Here is a 12,127-nt window from a genome sequence, read left to right on the forward strand (position 1 = left end):
TTATCCCCATTTTACAGATAAAGAGGTGGAGGCACAGGGAAGCCAATGCACTTGCTGAGCATTTTGATCAATGGTGGACGTGAACCAGGACATGAACCCAGGAGGTCTGGCTCCAGGGACCGCCCTCTTGGCACCTGCAGTCTGACATGATGACCTATTTCACAGGGGGGTCCCCGAGGCTCGGGAAGGGGGTCCACGGTGAGGTCCACAGAGCCAGGCAAGGCCAGGATTTCAACACGGGCTGGTCTGAGCTTGTGCCCCGGCCCCAGGCTCCGCTCCCACCCACCTGGACACGAGCAGGTTTGCACAGGGACCTCTGGGCCTTCTCCCCGGCACTGGCCAACCCCGAACCTGGGGATGCCCCAGCCTCCCTGGGGCCTTGCTCACTCCCTCTGAGCAGCATTTCTTGGCACGTTGCCGCGTGGCAAAGCTGGCCCATCTGTTACGCAGGGGACAGTCTACCTGTGCCCCTCACATCCCTCCCGGACTCAACCTCCATAAGGAATGACCCAGAGGAGAGCAGATGGCTCAGACCCTGGGGGACACTCTGCAGGCACCTCCAGCTCTCGCCCCTCACTGGCCCAAGGCCGGGACGCGCCCTGCTGTGGGCTGATAGGCTGCTCCTCCAGGCGCCCAGCCAGGCGCAGCCCCGGGCCCTTCCTGCCTCTGCAGACAGGCCCTTCAGTCCTGGGCATTTCAGGAGACGAGTGACTGATCATGGCCGCACCCTCTCTCACGAATGACTATTGCTATTGATGAATAACAGTAACTGATACAACAGTATCTTCCACTAATTCTTTACTGAGGGCCAGAGCCCGGGCCAAGCATTGTACTTGTGTCACCTTGGTTAATCTTCACAACCGAGAATCCCAGGGGATTCTACTTTCATCTGCATAGATGAGCAAACTAAGGTTCAGAGAGGGTGAGTGATTTGGCCTGAGTCACACAGCAAGGATTTGGCAGAGCCATGGACTTGGTTTCAGAGTCCATGCTTTGAGAAGAAGGGCCCTGAAGATTCCCAACATGGTCCAGAGTCTCAGCAACTCTGCCAGCCCCTTCCTGCCTCTGGACAGGAAGCCCCTGTTGAACAACATGCTGTCACCTGTCCAGATCTCCTTGTAAAACAACCAACAAAGAGCAAGTATAAACCCACACTGGCAGGCGTGGTCCGGCACTCACCCTCACTTAACTAATGGAGAAGCAGGCTCAGAGAAGGTGGGAGACCCACCTGGGGTAACACAGCAAGACTTTCCTTCCTCAGCCTCCTGTCCAGGCTGCCTGTCCTGATCCCCAGGCCTCTCCTCGGGGACACCTGCCACTCCCCCACCCCAGCCCCTAGGCAGCTGTGTACTTACAATGAGGCCGGGGACTCCTGGGGGCCCGGGCAGGCCCAGTTCTCCCTGCAAACACAGACACAAGGTGGTTACGCGTCCTGTCTCCCTCCAGGACCCCCACCCCTGCCCCGTGAGGGCATCTGGGGGGACACTTCAGTGCTGACCGCCCCCTGCTCCAGTCCAGGCCCCAGGGTCTCTGGTGTGTGGCTGGAGTTGGGACAGTGCCCTTCCTCCCTCGGCATCAGTTTCCGTCTGTAGGACGGGGAGGGGGTCCCCCAGCCCTCGCACCCTCCAGCGTCGGTGTGAGGAGGGCAGAGCCCCCCCTGGGGGTGTGGACGGAGGTGCCGCTGCCCTCCTCAGAGGTGAAGGGACCTGCTCAAGGTCGGGCCGGGGCCTCAAGATTCTGCCCCCCAGGCCCAGGCCCTCAGGCCCCCCCTGTCCAGCCCGCAGGGGAGATGGGGCCTCGCACATGGCTCACCCCCAGCCTTGGCCCCCAGGTCTACCCAGGGCTCACACCAAAAGAGACAGGTGTGGGTGCGGCCCAGGTTCAAATGGGGAGTCGGAACCAAAGAGGAGGCCTGGGAAGGATTAAATACGAAGGGAAACCGGGGCAGAGCCACAGGCCCCCCTCAGGTCTGCCTCCGATCTGCTCCTCTAGGCCCTAAGGAGGCACATCCCTGCCCCTCCCAGGGAAAGTTCTAGAAGGTTCTCTACTGACGTGCTGCAAGGGTTACCCAGCAAGTGAACCGCTGAGGAAACGCCCTGATTTCCCCTCCCATGTCACCTGGCATGTCCCCTCCCCTCTCTCCTCACTGTCCCCAGGAGTCTTCGCGGCTCCCTGGGTCTTGTGCAATGGATGGGGAGGGGTCAGGACTTCTCAGGGGGCAGGGACCGCCCTGTGGGACGCCAGGCACTGAAGGCTCGGGTCGGCTGGACACCTTCCCTGCCCTCATTCTCTGCTCACGACAGCCCTCTGAGCCCTCCGACCCCCACCCCCAATTAACAGATGAGGAGACTGAGGTTCAGGGAGGTCAGGGTCGGTCCAGGCTCACAGGCCGGGCGGGCAGTGCAGCAGCATGCCAGCCCAGGTGCAGCTGGCTCTGGGGCCAAGGCTCAACCCCCAGGGAGCAGGGCGGGCGAGCCTCCAGGGGAATCTGCGAGACCAGAGCAGGTCAGTTGTGAGCGGCTGCTCAGGCAGGAAGCCCCCAGGAGACAGCGATCAGGTGCTGCAGACAGCTCTGGCCAGTCGTCTGCACCCCCAGGCCAAGAATGCGAGGTTCTCCCAGAGCCTTCTCCCAGCTGGGCCTGCAGCCTGGGATGGAAGGCGGAGCAGACCCAGCTCCCCAGGGCAGGCTGACCTGGCTCCTCCATGGGACAGAGCCTGGGCCTCGGATTATTTACACACTCTATAAACACGCCCGCTGTGGAGATTCCTTCAGAACGTGGCTCATCCTTCCAGAGACGGCCTGAGACCTGTGGGCGTCCCCAGGCCGCGGTGGCCGTAAACATTTCTGTTGCTCCTACGCCGGCAGAAGCTGGGGCCTCTCTGGTGGGCAGTGACCCAGGAACCTCCCTAAGCCCTGGGGCTGGGTGCAACCCAGATGCCCGGCAGGCTGGGACTCTTCGTGGGGTGTCACCCAGGGTAGAAAGGAGGACAGGTTCAGAGAAGTCGTGGAACTTGTCCAAGGACACCCAGGCAGCAGGTCAGGGGGCTGGGCTGTAACCCAGGTCTCGGACCCCAAAGTCTGGGCTCCTGAATCTCTTCTCTGCTCCCAAACACCTGAAGTACTTACGGGGCTTCCATCGAATCCAGGGGGGCCTCTCTCCCCAAAGTCTCCAGGGAAGCCCTGGGGGCAGGAGAGAAACATCTGTAGGTCAGTGTCTGGAGCTGGGGACGACTGGAGCCACACCCCAGGGGACGCAGGGACAGTGTCTGAGCAGTCTCATCCTCGACCCGACAGCAGCGGATCCTGAGGTCACCCTGCCATCAACAAACCCCCCACACAACACTCAGGGACAGGCCACTCCGGAGGGCCCGCCCGGTGACCTGCTTCTTTTCTACTTAGAGTCTCTGGGGGAAAAAAGGTTCAAGCACCAGCCCCCAGTCCGGGTCCCGGTCCCAATGACGACACAAACTGGGGGCTCAGAGGCCCATCCAGGCCTAGAGCAGCTGCTGGCTGGGACCTGACAGGGTCCTCTCCCGGGTTCCTCACTGTCCCCACTGGTCACTCCCAGCTCAGATCTGAGCTGTCAATGCACCCTTCAAAAGTCACCCTGTGGCACCAGGGTCCCCGTGGTACAGACAAGGAGAAGTTGTGAAGTTGTGGCAAGGCCACACGACAGGCTGGTGTGGCACAGCCTGGGCCATTCAGAGGCCCTGAGGTCCCTCTCTGACCCCACCCGGGAGGCCACACCAGGCCCCCTGGGGAGCCAGGCAGCTGGGAAGACAGCCATGGGGACAGCTGTGTGCTGGGGGCCAGCATGTTCCTACTTCAAAAGGGAAGGAGCCCGGCCTGCTGCCGGCCCGCCACCCGGTCTTCCAGGGAGATCGAATGAAAAACAGAGCGCAGGTTTTCCTGCCCAGGACCAAGGCCCCGAGACCAGAGCGAGGCTGGGAGGTGACCGCGCCTCTGGTTCTAAACCGCAGGGGTCTGGAGGGAGAGAAGCCCCGGAGGTCAAGCGGGAAACCAAAGCCAAGCAGCCCAAGGCCTCTGGTGGCCACCCAGAGACGAGGCGTGGGCCCTGCGTGCACACCCCTCCCGGGTCAGGCTGACAGGGGACAGGGGCTGCTGGCTCCATTCAGCAGTCGGGGAAGGCGAGGCTCAGCGAGGACACGTCGCGTGGCCCATCACATGGCCATGGCCACAGGGCGCAGCGTGTGCAGCAGAGCTGAGCCTGCGCTCCCCCTCTCTGGACTCTGCGGCTCCTGGGCCAGCCCGGGGCGGGGCACAGGCAGCAGCTGGGCACACCTGGCTGGCCTCAGAGGTGGGCGGTGGGGGGTCAGCGCGCAGGCCCATCTCTGGGGGCACATCTCACTCCACCGAGCTCCCTCTCCCCAGATCCGGAGTCCCCGCTGGAAAGCTCTAGCTCCCCCAGTTCAAGGACCTCACCAGGTGGACTGTGGCCAGGGGCATTTCTGAAGGCTCCCACCTCTGGACTTTAGGGTTTGCAGGGAGGGGCCTGGCAAGAGGGGAAGGCCAGCCCTCAGGGGACAGGGACTGCTGTCCAGCTGGGCACCTGGCTGACCTCGTGCCCCTGGAGGCCTGACCTGAGAAGTCCCTGTTCTGTTCTCTAACTTGGCATGTAGAGACGACCCTGGGTGTACCCTGGGCTGGCCGTGTGACCTGGGACAGGCCTCCCTGGACTTCCTGTCCTAGGGTCCTCCCAGCTGGGGCAGGAGCTGGACAAGGCCAGGGAGGGGGGAGTCCCTTCCCCTAGGCACGGAAACACCCCGTGGGGCGAGATGGACGGGCAGCCGCCCAAGCCCAACCCAGCTGCAGAGGCCACTGGGCCCTCTCCAGAAGCAGCAAGAGGGCCTCCACCCCGTGGGCCTCCACCCCGTGGGCCTCTACCCCGTGGGCCTCCACTCAGAAGCCCCAGCTGGCCCACGGACCCAGCCTCCAGGCCAGTCCTGCTCCTCCACCCAGGGACCAACAGGGAATGAGACACGCGGACACCTGGCAGCTCACAGAAACATGCCGGCAGTCTTGGAAGCGGGAGCCCGGAGGGACTATCCTCAGGATCCCAAGTCACAATGCAGCCTAAGGACAATAGCCAACTCCAGCAGCGTGACCTCCAAACAGACCCTTGATTGGTCCCATTTTACAGATGAGGAAACTGAGATCCAGAGAGGTTAAGACACTTGTCCAAAGTCACCCAGCTGTGGAATACCAAGGCTGGGCTTTGAACCCAGGCGGCCTGCCTGCCTGCTCTCTCTAAAGGGCTGGACTAGAGCAAGCCTGGGCCTCTCCAAGGGTCCATCACAGTCTTGGGCTCACACACTAGAAGGAAGGGTTGGCACGCGGCCCCACCCGGCCCCACCTTCAGTCTTCCTTCCTGTAAGGGGCGCCCCCAGGAGCCCAGTTTGTAATTGCGCACGGCTGGGGAGAGGGCCGTGCTTTACGGGGGGACGCTCACAGGCCGAGACGGAGGACTCTGGGACCCAGTGCTCTGTCTCTCTCTGGTCCTGGGGCCTGAACCAGGGCCTGCCCACTGAGCCCCAGCCCAGCCCCTTCTGTTGGGAGAGGGGCCTGGCCGCGTGGCTAAGGCTGGCTTGGAGCTCGCAGCCCCCTCAGCCGCTGGGATCACAGGCACAGGTGACATTTAGCACCTCACTGTCCCTGGGGGGGCCTGGCCCGGCTCCAGGAGTCACCGGGGCCTCTCCTGTCAGCCTCTCAGAGAGGTGGCACCGGGCTGTGCCTGCTGCAGGGAGGTGGCCACGTCTGGGGCTGGGGCTGGGGCTGGCAGCAGGTCCTTCCTCTGTGGGCCTCGTCCTGGCTGCAGCAGGCTGGCCTGGGGCCAGGGAGTGAGCTCGGCTCCCTGCTGCTCGGCCACGTGGTCCTCCCGCCCCAGGTCGGGCCCCTGTGGGAACCGAAGGCCTGGGCCTCTGAGCGGAGCCAGGCCCAGGGGGGACGGGACAGCGGGGCTGAGACACACAAGGAGGGGTCAGGACAGTGAGGAACTTCCAGGCAGGGTCTACAGGACTGTCTGCTCCACAGGAGGTGGCTGCAGGAGCACCCAGAACCACAAGTCCTGCTAACGGCCCTGAGGCTCAGCTCCCCGGCCTGCAGAAGGGTCCACTCTGCCCTCACCCGGCAGGGAGGGCTGAGGAGAGGTGAGATGTTTATAATCCAGTCCCTGGTAGACTCTAGTGGGCCTCCACTAAGCTGGTTAGGGTTAATAGCAACAGCGGGAATAACAGATAATCCTAGAGGAGCCCGAGACCTCCTCACGAAGTATGAGTCCTCCAAAATCTGGAAGTTCCTGTACAAGTCTAACCTGCATCCTTCCGACCACACCGGACCTAGCCCTTATTCTTTTCTAGAAGAGGCATGAACCCCAGGTGTGCTGACATGGGAAGACCCCGTGAAGCCTCCCGGCGGTCATTCCTCACCCTGACCTTCTGAGGTCCACTAGGAAATGCCGCAGAGAGATGTCACCTGGGGAAGGAGGGGGAGAGGCGGCAGAGTTCCCGCCAGGATCCAGAGTCGACAGCGCTCTGACTCACGTGAGCCTCCAGCCCTCGGCACCCCTTGCTAGGGACCTTGCCCCCTGGGGGCCTCATTGTCCCTAGAAACATGAGCTCTGTCACTGGTCTCCCTGCTCCCCGCAGCCTGAGAACGCAGAGCGCTGGGCTCACAAGCCAAGTCGCGGAGTTAGGAGCCGTGGGCTGCGGACAGCGGGCATCCCAGGCAGGTTCCGATGACCCCAGCCCAGCCCCAGCAAGCGGGGCCCAGCAGGAGCGGCCCTCTCAGCGCAGCCAGCCCCCACGCCTTATGTCTGGACCCTTCTCGAACCCCACAAACTCCCTTCTAGCAGGAGATGGGAGGCGGGCGAGAGCTGTGGACTCAGCTTTCCTTGGAGGTTAAAGACGGGAGGGGGCTGTGTGGAGCGCACCCTGCAGTAGCCAGCAGGGTCCTGGGTTCAACTCCTACCTCTGCCACCAACTTGCTGTGTGACCCTGGGCAAGTTCCTTTCCCTCTCTGCTCATCTGTCTGAAAAAGAGGCGGAGCCAGGTCATCATGAAGGGCCCTGCAGCCCCCATGGGCCCCAACCTTCACTTCTTCTCAGCTCCCGGGGACATAAGCCTCTCACCCTCCCTCCAAATCAGAGGCCAAGGAGATGTGCACAGGGGCCGGAGGTCTGCCTGCAGCGAGAGACCAGAAACAGGCCACCTCAATGTCACCGAGGGAATTCGGTTCCTGCTGCTGCTTCTTAGCGGGGGACTCAGGAAAAGCCACTCCCGGGAGGGGCTGGGCTGGGGGTCCCAGGGGGCGGGCCTCAGGGCCGCCCAGGGAGTGCAGCTAGGGACAGCAGGCCAGGGGCCCAGGACACGCACAGGGGGACCGCAGGTTGCTGGCCATGGGGACGGGCCCAGAGTCAAGGGCAATTCCCGGTTCTCAAGGCACAGGCACAGAGGGGGGCCCTCTCCTGACACCCCGCTCTGGGGCGCTCCCAACCCAGGTCAGGGCTGGTCTGAGGGGTTAAAGTCAAGCAGCAGGAAGCAGAGAGGAGCTGTCCACTGTGGGTCAAGTCCGCGGCCTCAGAGGACCTCCGGACAGATGGCGTGGCCAGCGTGAGGCCCGGCTTCCTTTTCTGGGTAAGAGGGAGGATCCACCTCATCTTAAAGGCGCTCGGGGGAATCACAGGGGCTCAATACCGTGACACCCAGGGCCTGGCCACCTGGCTTCCCTTCCCTTACAGCTGCGAGGGCTCGGCTCTGCTCCTTAGCCTGCGGACAGTCCCACCCTCAGGGTTGACGCTCTGTGACCCTGTGACCGAGTATGTGTCTGTCTGACCACAGTGCTGTCTGCAGTCTGGTATACAGTAGGTGCTCAGTAAACACTTGCTGACTCAGAAATGAGCGAGTGGCCTCATCCGACCCTGACATCCACCATGAGCACCACATGACTTGCCCATAGCAGGGGGTGGGGGTGCGGAGGGGAGTCAGAGGTGGGCGGGGACACCTGAGGGACCGCCCTCCCGGGCCAGGCCACTCCCAGGGCTCCTTGGGCCTTGCCTCTTCCACGCTCAGGGGGTTCTGGAACCCAAGCCCTCCACGGCCGCCCCCTGGGCAGGAGCTGAGAGCTCGGGCCGCATTCTAGTCCAGTTTCGGCCCTCAGTGAACCCAGGGCTGTGACCCGCCAGTCACCTCCCTGAGTCTCCCCAAGCTCCTGGGACAGAGGCTGACCAGCCCCGCAGCGTGGCCCCAGAGGTGGCCTGGGGATGGACAGCACCGGCCCAGGCAACCCCAGTGACCCATCTGCTGCCCCTCCACAACTTAAGTCATGGGAAACCAGCCCAGAGAAGGTGACAGCGCTGACCTCCAGCCACGCAACACAGGCGGCCCCTCAGCCACCTAGGAAGTACAACGGTCCCATGAGGTAGACACAACTGTCATTTCTCAGATGAGATCATGGTTCAGAAAACTTGAACCAAGTATGCTCCTGCCCCCGGGCCTTCGCACCCGCTTTCACCTCCACCTGGAAGGCTCTCCCCTGGGAAGCCACATGGCTCCCGTCCCCACCTCATGCAGGTGTCTCATAAAGCAAGAAGGACTTGCCGGGCCTCTCAGCCCACGCTCCAAGCCCTCACTGTCCCCTGCCCCCAATCTCAGCACCTGGAACTATCTGACATTCTTTTGATCGTTCTTTCAGCCATTTTTCCCTGTCCCATGGCCCGTCCCATCGAGTGGGCGCTTAGTGGGTATTCACTGCCTCCCCAGCCGAGGGGCCTGGCCGAGGCTGAGGGCAGTGCTCCTCCTGGCCCACATCTAGGTGGCAGGTGTTGGACCTGAGGGCACAAAAGGCTGTCGGGCCACAGAGGGTGGCTCTGCTGGGGGACCCTCTGCCAGCTCCTGGGGGCAGGACTGGATCCTGCTTTTCTCTGCCCTCCCTGACCCCCAGAGGGCCAGCTTCGCACATTGCAAAGGCAACGACACACCACCACCTCCGGATCAGACAGCCCCCTTCCCTGTGTCCCCAAGTGTCCCGGCTCCTGTCCAGTCTAACCTCCCCCACAGTCCCCTCCACGAGCCACACGGAACAGGAGGCCCAGTGCTGGGCCGACCACAGCTCTGAGGCCAGGGGTCCACCTGGGGGGCCACGGATAGCCAAAGCCACGTATGGGGCGCTCCCATCCCAGGTCAGGGCTGGTCTGAGGGGTTAAAGTCAAGCAGCAGGAAGCAGAGAGGAGCTGTCCACTGTGGGTCTGAAAGAAGGACACCTCTACGACAGTCCTGGGCCTGTTGTCCCAGTGGACAGACGTCACACACAGCCATCTGCCTCTGAGCCTCAGTGTCCCCTTCTGAATAATGAAATCACAGGAGTACATGACTTCCCCCAGGTGCCACTGTGGGAAACCTACTTCTACAAGATTAGCATCAAGTAGTGATGCCAAGCGATCAGCAACCTTGGGGACAAGCCTATTCACCTAGAATCCTGGCTTCCCTACTGACTCGCTGGGCAACCTCAGGCATGTGACTTAATCTCTCTGTGCCTTGGCTCTTTCTTCATGCCTGGAGATGCTCAAACAAGGGGGAAAAACAATTTCCTACCACAATGCAGAGGAGTACATGAGGTGGGCTGGGGACACCCGGAGCCCCTCCTGGGGCTGTGCCCACTGTGGGCCTGTCACACCCCACTGCCTCCAGATCTGCGCAGGAGAGGAAATGGGCAGAGCCAGGTGACACCAAGACGACGTGGAGACAAGTGCTGAGATGGAGCCTGCGTCCTGCTCTGGCCTAGGCCCCCCCAACCCCAGGCAGGCCCCAGACACAAACTCCCCAGGCAGATGTCCCCCACGCCATGGCACCCAGGAGCGGTGCACAGGGCGAGAGGACCCGGAGCAGCAGCCACACAGCAGCCACGCAGCGTTCTGGTGACAGGACTCAGGGCAGAGCAGGGCCAGGCACAGAGAGGCAAGAAGCACCAGGCCCTAAGCAGACAGGCAGCGAGGCCGGCGGGGGTGGGTTCACCCATAGAGTTTGCGTAATAGACACGGAAAATCTTTACCGGCCTACCCATCTTGCCCCTCTTGCCAGGAACGCCAGGCAGACCCTGTAGGAGAAAGACAGGGGACAGGTCAGGACAGGACTCCAACAAGACACAGCTGGCCCACACCAGCCCCAGAGCCACCCACGGGAGGTGACAGAGGGCCTGGCACCCATACTATGCACACAGTGTCACCAGTTATGTGGGATGGACAGATGGCCTTTGTACTCTGCAGGGCAGGGGCTGCTGGGGAGATGCCTAAGAAAGTGCTCCTGGCATACAGCAGGTGCTTACTTGTTGCTCCTTCTCCTGCCTTCCTAAGGCCCTCAGTGACCAGCTCACGGACAAGTTTACAGCTGAGTTCCCAAATATGGACTCAGGCTGGAAGTGGGCCAGGAAGGACATCAAGGCGGGGCCGGGGGCGCCTGAGCACCTCATCCCGACTCCCCTGACTTGGACACCTGGCTGGAAGGACGGGGCATCCTAGGGAATCTCAGGCCCCCGCCTTCCCCAGAGCTGAGCCTGGTCTCTCTGCAGAGCTCAGGGTGCAAGCCAGTCACCCAGTGCCACCTCTGGTGCTGACACCCCCCCTCCCCTGCCCCACCCAGTTCCACTGTCTCCGCCCAGGTGCAGCCTCCAGCATCTGGTCCTTGGACCTCATGCATGGCACAGCTGCCACCAGGTCCTGGGTCAGGAAAGGAACTAAGCTTCCTCAGGCTGGATGAACAGGCTGTGGGCAGATGAGCAGGCCATGGCAGAAGGGCAGGGGTGAACCTCTGGCTCTGCGGACCACCTGGTCTCTGCCACTGGCGGGGAAGGCGGCCAGGGCTGACAGTGGGCAAATGAGCACGGCTGGGCTCAATAAAACTTTATTCACAAAAATGAACAGGGGGCCAGAGTCTGCAGACCTCTGATCTAGAGTAGGAAGCGGGCCTGTTTCTCATTTGCTGAAAGCCTGCGAGAGGCTCCCCAGAAGAGTCCCTTTCCTGGCCTGGGTCCCTGAGTCCTCTGGGGCCTCGCCAGGGCCCCTCCACGCTCGCAGCCTCCTGCATGGACCTGGGCGATGGTTCAGGTGAACAGGAGGCCGCTGACTGTGCAAGGCTCCCAGCCTGGAAGGCGCCCCCCGCGCTGCCTGCTCCCAGCGGGAGGGACCCGGTGACCTCGGGTCACCACAGGAGCGCACTTACCCGCTCTCCGTCGGCCCCAGGCAGGCCGAAGAGCCCTGGGAGTCCGATGTAGCCCTAGGAGAGAGCAGGAGGGTCAGGGCGTGGCAGCCGAGCCGAGGAGCATCCAGCCCGGCCCCGCCCCAGAGGCCCCGCCCCGGGAGACCACGCCCCCAGAGGCCCCGCCCCGGAGGCCCCGCCCCCTCCTCTCGCTGGCAGCTGGCAGCAGCGCGCTCCGTGGTCCTCGACGACACAGGCCTTGAGGCAAGTGTATATGCCCATGGACTGCATGGTGCCGGCTTCCACGATGTAGTCCAAAGGCACATACCCTCACGCCAGGGAAGGCGGGCGCTGCGGAGCCCGCCCCGCGCCCCAGGACGCCGCCACCTGCTGGAGGAAGCCTGGCCTGGTTAGGTGCTGGGCCCGCCCACACCCAGGTCACCCCAGGATGCTCCTGCAGCGCTCCTCCTAGGCCTCCAAGGTCTCGACGGGAGGCTCACGTCCACCCCAGCCACCTGAGTGACAGCAGGACCATCAGCTGTGCTGACATCCTGCCAGGCACGGCTGCTCCCTGTGGTGCTAAACTCTCATAAAGTCCCTGTGGACGGGCTGTCATCTCCCTCCCTGGACAGACAGGAGGAGACTTAGCTCTGAGGAAACAGCAACTCAGCCAGTCCGTGGTGGAGCAGGGAGTCCCCTGAGCAAACCCTGGTCAGCTCCCAGTCACTAGGTGCAGCTGACTCCAGACCCCAGCCCTGGCATCAGGGTGCTGGCTGGTCTTGATTCCCAGCCTCAGGGGCCTCTTTGCCCTCCACAGGACCACCCTTCCCATCCTCAGGACTGCACGGCTGAAGCAAAGCCTGCCCCTAACGCCCTCTACCTTGGACAGCATCCGGTGCCCTCGCCAGAAGCAGTCTCC

At 62.8% G+C, this 12,127-nt stretch overlaps 1 protein-coding gene across 1 annotated transcript in view; it reads right to left on the bottom strand.

The window, feature by feature from the left end:
• Window positions 1-12,127, bottom strand: part of Col27a1 (collagen type XXVII alpha 1 chain) — a 122,646-nt gene that overhangs the window by 66,382 nt on the left and 44,137 nt on the right. The window contains exons 11-14 of the mRNA XM_076845632.2: window positions 11,233-11,286; window positions 10,067-10,111; window positions 3,128-3,181; window positions 1,356-1,400 (exon numbers count right to left, since the gene is read on the bottom strand). Of these exons, the coding sequence (XP_076701747.2) occupies window positions 1,356-1,400; window positions 3,128-3,181; window positions 10,067-10,111; window positions 11,233-11,286 (198 nt within the window). The remainder of the gene's footprint in view (window positions 1-1,355; window positions 1,401-3,127; window positions 3,182-10,066; window positions 10,112-11,232; window positions 11,287-12,127) is intronic.

The sequence above is a fragment of the Callospermophilus lateralis genome, chromosome 2 (assembly GCF_048772815.1).
Source record: "Callospermophilus lateralis isolate mCalLat2 chromosome 2, mCalLat2.hap1, whole genome shotgun sequence".
Lineage (NCBI taxonomy): Eukaryota > Metazoa > Chordata > Mammalia > Rodentia > Sciuridae > Callospermophilus > Callospermophilus lateralis.